Below are 12,730 nucleotides of genomic sequence, written 5' to 3'. Positions count from 1 at the left end.
ATTGATGAATAGCACGACAGATAAGAGGAAACATATGTATTTTTGACCTGGGGGTGAACTGTCCCTTTGAATACTGTTTTCAAATACCTTGCTTTAGTTTGTTTGAACCTATACTTGCAAGAGTGTTGAGTTTGGGTGGTTAACATCCTACCTGACACTGAAATCTGAATTTTCAATTATAGAAAAAGAGATGTGCTTGATATGAGCATAAATTATTAGAAATGACTTTTCAAGGAATACCATAGCAAACAGTGCAGTAGAAGTAGTGCTAAATCGTTTCTCCTCCACGATTTGATCCCACATCTAAATCGGTCCACATTAGATACATTTTCTTGCTGTACTTCCTTCCGCCCCCTTGCAGAAAGACACTCCTATCAAGTTCCATGTGCTGCTGACATCCTATGAGCTGATCACCATAGATCAAGCCATTCTGGGCTCCATCACATGGGCCTGCCTGGTGGTAGACGAGGCCCACAGACTGAAGAACAACCAATCAAAGGTAAAACTGCATTTCTGGCACTGATTGCAGCCTGTTCCAGGATCAGCATGGGTATTATCAGGGATGCATAAAAAACAGGAAATGAGCAGGAACACAGACAGATATGAGTAGGAAATGTTTGTGCATAAACATATCCATGAAATAAAAAGACAGATAGATAATGAAAAATGTTTTGTAGGTGATTTTGAAGTTAAAATTGGAGTTTCACATTCGGGAAGTTTTACATGCGTCACTGCATTCTTATTTGAGGCATGTGTATCATATCTTGTACAATGTGTCCTGTCCAGTTTTTCAGAATTCTCAACGGGTATAAGATCTACTACAAGCTGTTGCTCACTGGGACTCCTCTTCAGAACAACTTGGAAGAGCTGTTCCACCTGCTTAACTTCCTCACCCCAGAGCGCTTCAAGTAAGTCCTTCCTCTCTTCTATTTATCTTTTCCTCCCCCCTGTCTTTCTATCCTCCATCTTGAGAGTATCTGAAAGCTGGTGCATCGAATAGATCCCTCCTTAGATTGATGGATAGACAGATCTCGTATTGCTTGAATGTGTGGTTTGAATTAAATATAATAGTTAACAACACTTAAGAAGAAAGAGGGTGTCTTTCCTATATTTATTTATTTATTATTATTATTATTATTATTATTTTTTTTTTTTTTTTATTATTCGTCCTTTGATCTATGCAGTAACCTGGAAGGATTCCTGGAAGAGTTTGCTGATATTTCTAAAGAGGACCAGATCAAAAAGCTCCACGACTTGCTCGGCCCTCACATGCTCAGGAGGCTGAAAGCTGATGTCTTCAAGAACATGCCTGCAAAGACAGAGCTGATTGTCAGAGTGGAGCTCAGCCCCATGCAGAAGTAAGTACTGGAATCAAAAAAAGAAGTAGTTGTAAAAAATGTTTTTATTGTGCATTGATGCTGTCTGTTCCATCCTTAAAAACTATGTAAAAATGTCCATTAACTCCTATGTACAGTAGTTTTTTCTCAATTATACAGTGGAGATAAAACAGGTTATAAATGCCCAAACAATAATGTAACTTACTTAACACTTTTTAAATGTAAATTATTATAAAAAGGAAAACCATTAAAATTGCTGTTTGTGTAGGTTTTACCTGTAAGCAGTAACATGTTCCCTATGCAATAACAAAAGTACCTTAAAGGTTCTATATTGTACAAAAGTGAGATTCCCATTTCTTTTTTGATTATAAAGCAGGTTAAGGTGCTATATAAATACTGTGGAAGTATCAAAACGCTCAATCCACAGAGAAATGCACACAGCCGTATTCACAATATGTGTCTTCAAACCAGTCGTCAGGACTTCTGTACGGTTGTGATGTCACAACTATACTGGATATAGGTAGAAAGTGCAGCTACAGTGCTGTTACAGTCATTCCTCAGCTGCAACAACGGTGCAGAGGCTCCGAGAGCGCAGAAGCAGAAGATCCGGAAACGCTGACCAATCAGAACAAACTGGGCTTTTTCGGGAGATGGGTTTTTTGAACATTAAAGCATGTCAACATGTTCTAGTGGAAACCAAAACTACAAATATGAACCTGAAATAGGCATACGATGGAACCTTTAATATACTGTAGGTCTGATTTGGAAAAGCTTATATCAGTAGATTTTACAGTAGATGCTGCTGGCATTTTGGCAAATAATATAATTTCACGTTGCATGTTGTGAGAGCTTAAAGTCTTAAATGAAATGAACTGTCAGATGACACTAGCTTGTAATCTCTACTTCACAGTTAGAATATGACGTGCACTGCCAGGCTTTTAATCACAACATGTAACTGGCTGGTGCCGTGGGGAGAGCTGGCAGTTAGCCGGAGCTCCGACATAACCGACTAGCTCAAAGAGTCTACGGACAACTGAACGGAGATTCCACACTGATACTTAATTCTACAACATCGTTCCTACCCTCACCTATGGTCATGAAGGCTGGGTCATGACCGAAAGAACAAGATCCAGGGTACAAGCAGCCAAAATGGGCTGGCGTCTCCCTTAGAGATAGGTTGAGAAGCTCAGTCATCAGTGAGGAGCTCAGAGTAGAGCCGCTGCTCCTTTGCTTCGAAAGGAGCCAGTTTAAGTGGTTTGGGCATCTGGTAAGGATGCCCCCTGGGCGCCTCCCTAGGGAGGTGTTCCAGGCACGTCCAGCTGGGAGGAGGCCTCGGGTAAGACCCAGGACTAGGTGGAGGGATTGTATCTCCAACCTAGCCTGGGAACGCCTCGGGATTCCCCAGTCGGAGCTGGTTAATGTGGCTCGGGAAAGGGAAGTTTGGGGTCCCCTGCTGGAGCTGCTGCCCTCGCGACCCGACGCCCGGATAAGCGGACGAAGATGGATGGATGGATAGACATTAGCAGTAGAATATATAGCTTAACCTGCACCAACTCGTTAAGGAAGTCTCACTTGTGTACGTCAGTCCGAGGAGAGTAACTGCAGCTGCGCTGTCTGCACACTAGTACATCACAATAATAACAAAGGGAGGCACCCCCTTGTGGCACTATTAGGCTTTGCATTTATAACTCTGTCTGATACAAACATCAAGTTTCAAAGACTTTTTTTTTTTTTTTTGCCAAAAGTGATTATACCTTTTTAAGTTCTTCTCCTGACTCAATCTGATTTCTAACCTCTGACCTGCAGGAAATATTACAAGTTTATTTTGACGCGGAATTTTGAGGCTTTGAACTCCAAAGGTGGAGGGAACCAAGTGTCCCTGCTCAACATTATGATGGACCTGAAGAAGTGCTGCAACCATCCCTACCTGTTCCCAGTGGCTGCTGTGGTAAGGCAGCAATTTTAAGCACAGTTAAATATTTAATCTCAATACTGGGTGCAAAATTGTGTCTAATGAAATGGAATGTGAATGCCATGGAAATAGAGGCTGAGGAGAGATGGCTGTTTGACACAAAATGCCAACCTGCATGCCAAAAAATGTGAGCCTTTGTGTCCTGGTTGGAAATTTCAAAAGACTTAGTTTAAGCCACCAACACTTATCAAGTATTCATATATTTCTCCAGTTGATGCCTGGATTTGATTTTTGTCTTTGAAGGAAGCTCCTGTATTACCCAACGGCTCGTATGATGGTAACCTACTGGTGAAATCCTCAGGAAAACTGACGCTGCTTCAGAAAATGCTGAAGAAACTCAAAGATGAAGGACACAGAGTTCTCATTTTCTCTCAGGTAATAGTCAAATAAATATTGTGTCTGGGCTGGAAGCCAGAGCTTTCATTGTTTGGTGGCCATGAAACACTCAAAATCCATCCATCCATATGTTAGCCGTTCCAATGCCGATGTCAGTTGTAGTAAATCAGCTGATATTCCAGATATTGATCAAAATGGTTTTGCGTGAAAGAAAACAAATTTCAATTTGAAAAACAATTTCATTTAGTTTGATCCCAGCTACATACAACTTGTAATGCCATGTTGTTGTTTTTTCACAGATGACAAAGATGTTGGATCTGCTTGAAGATTTTTTGGAGTTCGAGGGTTATAAATATGAACGTATCGATGGAGGAATTACTGGAGGCCTAAGGCAGGAGGCCATTGACCGCTTCAATGGTAAGATTGCTAATCCAAATCTATCTGTGTGAGTTTGTGTGGATGCAGGTTCGCTTCTACATGGCCTTCACTCACTCACTCTCACACACAAACTGACTCTGTGCTTTGGTTTTTGTCACAGCGCCGGGCGCTCAGCAGTTTTGCTTCTTGCTTTCAACACGAGCTGGAGGTCTTGGCATCAACCTTGCGAGTGCAGACACTGTCATCATCTACGACTCTGACTGGAATCCTCACAATGACATCCAAGTACGGATCTTTCAGAGACTTTCACATGGCCACTTGCATGCTTGTGTTGTAGCTTTTCAACCAGCAGATCTTATAACTACTAGTAGTCGCGTGAATGCTTCTGTTAATTTCAGCTGTTCACTTCTCTGTCATCCCCTCTCCCTTTCCCTTTCCTTTCCATTCTCCCAGGCTTTTAGCAGAGCCCATCGTATAGGCCAAAATAGGAAGGTGATGATCTATCGTTTTGTGACGCGAGGCTCAGTGGAGGAGCGAATCACTCAGGTGGCAAAGAGGAAGATGATGCTGACCCACCTGGTGGTGCGGCCCGGGCTGGGCTCCAAAACTGGCTCCATGTCTAAACAAGAACTGGACGATATCCTCAAGTTTGGCACTGAGGAGCTTTTCAAAGATGAAATGGAAGCAGCACGAGCCATGGGTATGTCTGTTCACCAAATGTTCCTCTAGCTAGGAAGATACTGCATAGATTGTGGTGTGTTTACTGGCCTTGACATTTCTGGTTTGTTTTAAAATTCCACACTCAATCCAGAAAGTCACCGTTGTTATTTCCTGTGTTTCTTATTTATTCCAAAGTTTTTGGAAGCAACTCAAGTCTGTTCCTAAAAAAGCATTCTCACTTTATGCCATAAAATACTCTTGCAGATCCCTATTTCCACAAAAGCCACATACAGTACTGACAAAGTAAACTGGAGACGAGTAGAGGCTGCTAATCTCAGGGGAAGTACAAAATGCCAGGGAGTTTATATAAGTCTTAGTGGAAAAGTTCGCTTTTTAGATCAAAAGTTGTTCTTATTTTCATAGGTCAAATCTTTAAGACATGGACAAACACATTTTTTGTCTGCTCCTTTTAGTCATCAACTAAGAGCTTCTTATCAATAGGTGACAACAAAGAGGGCGAGGAGGGCAATGTGATTCACTATGATGACGACGCTATCTCGAAGCTGTTGGACCGCAGCCAGGACGCTACCGAAGACACAGAGATTCAGAACATGAACGAGTACCTGAGCTCCTTCAAGGTGGCTCAGTATGTGGTGAAAGAAGAGGATGGAGAGGTGAGAATATAACAATGTTCTTCAGACTGATGAATCAGGACCCTCAAATGTCACACAAATGAAAAAAAGACCGCCAGTATATTTGTACAGCAGACTAGAGATCTCATGAGATGGTCTGGAGTCTGCTACCCTGGAAATCCACAGTTCTTGCGAGAGCACAATTTGAATTTGCTCAGCGAGTCACTCTGGCATTGAGTAATGATGATCATTAACTATGCCCTTGTAGCCAAACTGCACCAATCACATCGGTGTATCTGATATAGGCGGGCCAGAGGCGAGCTTAACAGATGACGACAGCACTGCGACGTCGAAGTCATTAGTAAACATTGCAAGATGGCTACGGATGAACACCAGTTGTTTGAAACGACTTTGGCCGCTACAATGAACAAGTTAGACTTGGCTTTTTATCTAAAAGAGGAACAGAAGACGGCGCTCAAATCGTTCCTTTGCAAGAAGGTTTTTGCTGTTTTGCCGACCGGATACGGTAAGAGTTTAATCTACCCCGTGTATAATTGTGATTGGTCGTAGTGGCATCCAATTGCGTGCAGTGAGATTTTCAAAGGCCCTCGAGTTGGGCCATTTTCATTACTCATTGCCAGACCCCTAATCTTTCGGATTTAGGTCTGGATTTCCAGGCTAGGAGTCTGCTGTATGATCACTTCAAAGAACAAGACAATTTAAAATCAGCATAACTTTTGGTTTTGGTGGATGTTTTACCAAAATATGCATGAGGATGCACATGTACACCGCAGGCAGAGGGGTGACATGATGTACACTTTTGCTGACTTTAGAGTGCTGGAACCAGTGGTGGAAGTGCGCAGTTACAGAAAGTTTGTATCATGTGGACGCGCCAACAGTTTTGTCGTCATTACTTAGAATTCCTCATGGGGGCGACAGAAACTACACACTATAGCTTTAAGTAAAAGAATGTAAGTACCATCAGGAAAATGTACTTAAAGTATTACAAGTAAAAGTTTTAGAAACTGGAAACGATCAAAACTGTTCTGTCAATCAACTAAGTGTTTAATGGTCAAGTCATTTCAGCTGTACACTGGCCTTTATATTGTTGGGTAGTTTAATTTAGGATAAAACATTGTATTTTATAAACTACATGTGTTTTGTGCACAAAAATCTTAATTTGTAAAATAACTAGTAACTAAAGCTGTCAGATGAATGTAGTGGAGTAAAAAGTTTCTCTCTGAAATGTAACGGAGTAGAAGTAGAAAGTGGCATGAAAAGAAAAGACTCAAGTAAAGTACAAGTACCTCAAATTTGTACATAAGTACAGTACTTAAGTAAATGTACTTAGTTACATTCCACCACTTGGGACATTGTAAAAGGTATCATTGGACAAATAAAAAAATAAACATTTGGCAAACCTTCAAAAAAGGTTTTTAAAAAAGGATTGCTTTGCATTGTTTAATGGTGTAGAAAATGTTTGTAAGGCCTGGAGGATACACAAACTGCGCGTAAAGCTGAATGTAATGAAATATAATGAAAGTTTGTTTATAATGAAAGAACTCACTGCCAGGGTACTTTTAATTCATGATTGGTCCACCAGGAACATGAGCCTTGTAACTTGGTGTCTTGTTACTTGGTGTTGGCACATTAAAACATAACTATACAATGAAATATTGACACATAAGGTGCACTGCAACATAAAGGCATGGAAAAAGACATACTCGAAGCATAGGAATTGATTCATTGTAACAGCATCAGCATATGCACAGATATGCAAAGTATAATTAGTTTGATATGTTTTCAGAAAAAGTGATCATCATGTATCTGTATAGAAAAACTGTGTTGGAAAATGATTTAGTTCACGATGCCTTGTGCCCCTGATTTTAGCTTTAGGATCAACTAGGATCAACATCAAATGTGTTTTTGTGTGTTGTTATTTAAAAAAGGTGACAGGATCTTTGTCAGATGATTGTTTCTTTTGTAAATAAGTAGTTTTGCCTTTGCCGAAGACATACAGTGATTTATTTTGTGTCTTCATTCCATATTTCCTCTGAAACATCAACGTAACATTTGGTTTGCCTTTATGCCCTTGTGCAGGAGGAGGTGGAGAGGGAGATCATCAAGCAGGAGGAGAACGTGGATCCAGACTACTGGGAGAAGCTCCTTCGCCACCACTACGAGCAGCAGCAGGAGGATCTGGCCCGCAACCTCGGCAAAGGCAAACGCATCCGAAAGCAGGTCAACTACAACGATACGACCCAGGAGGACCAAGGTAGGCTCTGTCAACAGACACGTGGTGCTTGGCTATCAGGACACATCATGCCTGGGCTTGTTGATTTGCATTACGCCTTTAGCAAGACTAATTTCTTAAGTGTTATCCTTTAATATTATCATAGCCAAACTATTACTTGGGTGCGTTTTGGAAGCAAAAGCCATGTTCTATTGTTGTACCTTTACATGTTGGTGCCAGGATTTGGCATTCCTGTCCATATTGAAATATAAGCAGAATTACACAAGAGCACATTGGATGCAGAATATGAGAAGAAACACTTTTGGGCTTGTTAAGCCATTATTTTATCAGCTGGCTTGTGGACAGGTGGCAGGGGAGCCAAAAGCATATCTCTAAGAAAGAAGAGGCATGCGCTTCTAAATAACCCACTTAATTGGGTCCAATTCAGGATTTTTTGTATGGATCTGTTTCTACTCTGCTTCAAAAGACTTTCCAGTATATTCCAGCAGTTTAGCGGCTGCAATGTGTATTACTGCCTCCATCAGTCAATACTAAATGTTTTGTTTTGAATGGCATTCTGAGAGCTGTTGCCCATTATGAAAACACATCCTCTAATCAATCACCGCTAAACAGATCATTCTAAAGATTAAAGGGATAGTTCAGATATTTTGATGGGTTGTATGAGGTACTTTTCCGTAATTAGTGTATTACCTACAGTAGATGGTGGTCGGCACGCCCCCAGTTTGGAGAAGCAGGCAGGAGTCCAACACTGAAGCTAAGCTATGTACTGCTGTGGACAGGGTCAGCATTTTAGCCACATAAAAAAATGACGCTATATTCAGAACATCTTCACCTTGCCGTCAGACAGCCCTGTTTCAGTTTATGAAGGGGTAGTATCGCTTTGCCAGACCATCCACACGCTGCAGAGCGGAGGAGGGTCTGGCTAGTCCACACAGCATTCTGGGATGGGAGAAAAACGTACTCTGGTTTATTGGCATTTCTGTAAACCAATCACAATCGTCTTGGGCGGTGCTAAGCACTGGACGAAGCCGCTGCAAAATAGTCAACTCATAAATCCACTGGAGTTTAAAATTCCAACACAAAGGAAGAGGAAGGAAACGGAAAATACATGCATCCGGCGGATTTTCCTGCGGCACCGGAGCAATCTCGGAAGTGAAATGTCAAGGCTATAGACTAATGCATAGGAGACTCAAGCCGTTATCTCATCAAAACCACCAGAATCCATTGACAATAACTGTAATTTTACTTTGCAGAACACTAGGGCTGACCCCTCTTCGTTGATTAGTCGACTAATCGGTCGTTTTGGGTCTTAGTCGACTAGGACCAAAACGATTAGATTTCTTTGGTCGATTAGTCATTTCTTTATGCTTTTTCATGCTGAATGAATTATTTCTAAGAAACTTAAGAGCACACCTCTGGTAAACACAAGATTGAGAGCGGTGCTTTTGCATGATTCTTTGTGGAGAAACACAGATCTGTCGATTAAATCAACTAATCAACTAGTTGACAAAATTATATGAGTGTCAGTCGACTAAGAAATTCTTAAGTCGAGGACAGCCCACGGCAGTTGGTGGAACACGGGAGTTGGTAGTCATTTAGTTTCTTTGTTAGTTTTGTTAGTTCATAACCCTTTAAAACACCAAAGTCACACAATAACACAAACACACCAACCGATCGAGGCAGCGGTAGACCAGCTACTCCTGTGTTCTGCGAAGTAAAATCACTGTTTTTGTCAAAGGAGTCTGGTGGCTTTGACATGAGCATAGAACAGCTTCAGTTCCCCCATTTAAACTTAAACAGATCTGTCTAGTACGGCAAGGTAAAGTGGTGAAAATATTTTAAATATAGCGTTCTCTTAAATGGATATTGATTTTATTTAGGTAACTTTCCCTTTAACACTTTATTTGTTCTGCTTAGGATATGTTTCTGATCTGAGCATGAAAGTTACAGAGGTACAGTATATTCAGAGTAGTTTCTCCATGATACAAGTTTGTTCATGGATTTTTAAGTGGGATAGTGTGTTGAGGCTTTAGTGTCACTCAAATATGTCACCTCAGCCTGCTGCCATAATGAAGGCACATTTGCTGGGGTTCAAATTAACACTGTAGCACACTGTTGGTGTGAGTCACACTGTGAGAAAGCTGCTGGTATACTAGATATGTTTCTGTATTTGGTTTATGATAATATTGTGCAGACCAGCGTAAAACCCTCTCTGCTGGCTTCAGTGCAGGTCAACAGCTCTTTTTGTAACATATGATCGACTCTGATATCTAGCTAACAACCCAATCATCTAATTCAATAACAAAGCTGCTGCCTGAGTTAGCTTCACATGCTCGTCTTCATTAGTGAGTTAAAAAGGTGGAATTATCTTAACACAGAATCATTTGGAAGTATCAGTTCAGGCAGCACAGAAATTAATCTTCATGTTTATTAAATCCTCTTAGGTTGAAAGTCTCGACAAGAGCTGTTGACCTGCATTAAAATCTGCCACAGAGTGTGTTATACTGGCCTAAAGCTCTCTTGTATCCCATGCATGTATATAGTCTTCTCATTGGGTTTTGAAGCACTTTTGTTTCATAATTCAACAGTTTCTAGGCCATTGCAGCGACAAATATCCTGTAGTTGTACTTTTAAGAGTGGCGTCAAGGTCCTGATTGCCACACTTCATCAGAGAGTTGCCTGTGAGAGTGTAAAGATTTCAAAGCCCATCACAGCCCTGAGTACACTCTACGTTTAAAGTGATTGTCTGGCAGAGTAGTCAACTCTCACCTCACTCCCAGAGGACAGAAGTGGTACAATATGTGCATGCCAAGCAGTAGTGGTCTGTAGTAATCTGCAGTGCCATGGCGCCCCCAGGTGGCCACCAACAGAAGCGAATGCAATGTACTGTTTCTCTTTGATGTGTGGCTCAGAGTGGCAGGATGATCTTTCAGACAATCAGTCGGAGTACTCTGTGGGGTCCGAGGATGAGGACGAAGATTTCGAGGAGAGGCCTGAAGGTAGGCAGTAAAATAAATAAATAAATAAATAAATCATCATTACCCTGATACTTATAACTATTACTTTCGATGTGACACTTCAGTACAACACACTCAGTTGAGATACTTCTTCACACAAACTGTGTCCATGGTAACACACTGGACATAGGTTGTTATAAGATTTGGTTGTATTTTGTTGCAGGTGGACGCAGACAGTCTCGTCGGCAGATGAAGAATGAGAAAGACAAACCTCTGCCACCCTTACTGGCACGAGTTGGGGGCAGTATTGAGGTATGAATTACAGGGTGTAGGTTTCTTCACAGAACTGGAGGTATATACCTGGTTTGCAGTAATATATTTGGAAGCTTGACATAGTAGGCAAGGGGATAATTCTTCATTCGTTGTTCATTGTAAATTGTGCTTAATAGTGGACATTTTGGGGGTAAGTGGCCACCATTTGGCTCTGTAACAAACTCAGAGAGTGTATCGGTATGCCCAACATGTCAGCAGGCATCACTGCCCTGCAGCAGATTTTGTGGCCTTGCCCAACACTCTGTGGAACGGGGCAAGGACAGAATTAGGATCAATAAATTATCACATTTACAATTTAAAACCGACAGCAAGCAGCATAAGTTACCGTACTGTAATGTATTTAAATACATCCTGTTTTCATGAACCTCACATCTTCCTCTGTCAGATATGTCGACACCATTTTCTGTCTAAAGCTTTCTTTTTATTACAAGGTTCTGGGGTTCAACGCTCGCCAGAGGAAAGCCTTCCTCAACGCCATCATGCGCTGGGGCATGCCTCCTCAGGATGCTTTCAACTCCCATTGGCTAGTTCGAGACCTGAGAGGGAAGAGTGAGCGTGAGTTCAGGTAAGGACCTAATATATGTAAACTGTGATGCTTAGTGACTAAGTACTGTTATTTGTATAAACCAAAATTCTCTTGTTACACTGTGCAATTTTTAGTCCAAGGCCTGCACGCCATCAAGTTAGGAGGTAACTCTGGGTTATTTAATTCACTCCTCACATTTAATTGGTTAGCCCAGGGCAAAGCTCCAGAACGCTCATATCAAGTTGCAAAGGTTGCTCTTTCCAATTTTAGGGTTACTTCACTTTACAAAGAACCAGAGTCAAATATTACATTATTAGATATTTAAAAAGCTTGTAGCCCTGAGTTGTGTTTGTTATTTTTAAAGTAAATCATCCACACTCAAATACTACCATCACTATTTCTATTGCTCCTAGGATTACCATCACGCAATACAAGTACTGGTACTAAGTACTGGTGCTGCTGCCATTAATGCTGAAGCTGGATTTATACTTCATATCATCTGTGTTAAGGGGTTACTAGTAGTGATGGCCAAATAAAAGCCTCATGAACCATTTTATGTATTTTTTGAGCCCACGAGATGGCGCTCTTTGTTTAAAGCAAATGGCTCAAGGAATGGCAATTCAGTGTGCTTTCAACCCTGTTGAACAGAGAGTGCTGTCTAGTGGCCTTAGAAAATAAAGAAAACGGTTCACAAAGCTTCATGAGGCTTCATTAAGCCATCACTAGTTACTAATACTACTGCTGTTAATGTTATATAATTACTACTATTGTACTTCTTGTTCTTCTACGACTACTATCTCCAATACTTAATATTACTAATACCATTTACCACTAATACCAACTCTTAAAGCTATAGTGCTTAGTTTCTGTCTCCCCCATGAGGACACTACAAAGTAGTGACAACAACACTGTCATTGCATCCACATGACACAAACCTTCCGTGATCGCACACCACCTCCATGCAGTTGCTAGTAGCCAAGGACGACACGGAGGATTAAAAAAAAAACATGATGGACAGAAAAGGTAATTATCTTCACTCAAGTTTCCGTGCGTGAAAGTCGCCGGACGACACAATCTTCTGAACATAGCCATACTGAGAAATACAGAGAGAGTTGTGTGGAGCTGATAGTGGAGTTGAATGTAACGGACGTTCATTAATATCAAAACGTTATGCACTAAAGCTTTAACATCGTGTTTAATTTAATTTAATTTATTTATTTATAAGGACAATGCTCATTAGTCAACAGTACTGTAAATGTGCCAGTGCCAACTGAAGTCTTTTGGTGAGATGTTTTGAGACCAGAGCAACAGGAAACAGCAAGAAGGATAAAATGTACTGACAGAA

The 12,730-nt window shown here is 41.1% G+C and overlaps 1 protein-coding gene across 3 annotated transcripts in view; it reads left to right on the top strand.

Moving 5' to 3' along the window:
• chd5 (chromodomain helicase DNA binding protein 5) overlaps window positions 1-12,730 on the top strand; it is a 53,488-nt gene that overhangs the window by 27,778 nt on the left and 12,980 nt on the right. For 2 of the 3 annotated variants that reach the window (XM_031302035.2, XM_036002149.1), the window contains exons 16-28: window positions 362-499; window positions 787-908; window positions 1,185-1,358; window positions 3,144-3,285; window positions 3,553-3,684; window positions 3,945-4,062; window positions 4,184-4,308; window positions 4,477-4,723; window positions 5,185-5,357; window positions 7,416-7,590; window positions 10,482-10,568; window positions 10,750-10,838; window positions 11,291-11,424. In XM_031302035.2, the coding sequence (XP_031157895.1) occupies window positions 362-499; window positions 787-908; window positions 1,185-1,358; window positions 3,144-3,285; window positions 3,553-3,684; window positions 3,945-4,062; window positions 4,184-4,308; window positions 4,477-4,723; window positions 5,185-5,357; window positions 7,416-7,590; window positions 10,482-10,568; window positions 10,750-10,838; window positions 11,291-11,424 (1,856 nt within the window). The remainder of the gene's footprint in view (window positions 1-361; window positions 500-786; window positions 909-1,184; window positions 1,359-3,143; window positions 3,286-3,552; window positions 3,685-3,944; window positions 4,063-4,183; window positions 4,309-4,476; window positions 4,724-5,184; window positions 5,358-7,415; window positions 7,591-10,481; window positions 10,569-10,749; window positions 10,839-11,290; window positions 11,425-12,730) is intronic. The other variant, XM_036002148.1, reaches the window with a different exon arrangement.

This window comes from Sander lucioperca, chromosome 6 (assembly GCF_008315115.2).
Source record: "Sander lucioperca isolate FBNREF2018 chromosome 6, SLUC_FBN_1.2, whole genome shotgun sequence".
In the NCBI taxonomy this organism is placed as follows: Eukaryota; Metazoa; Chordata; class Actinopteri; order Perciformes; family Percidae; genus Sander; species Sander lucioperca.
Note: the sequence above shows the minus strand (reverse complement) of the source record. Positions and strands in the feature narration are given on the sequence as shown.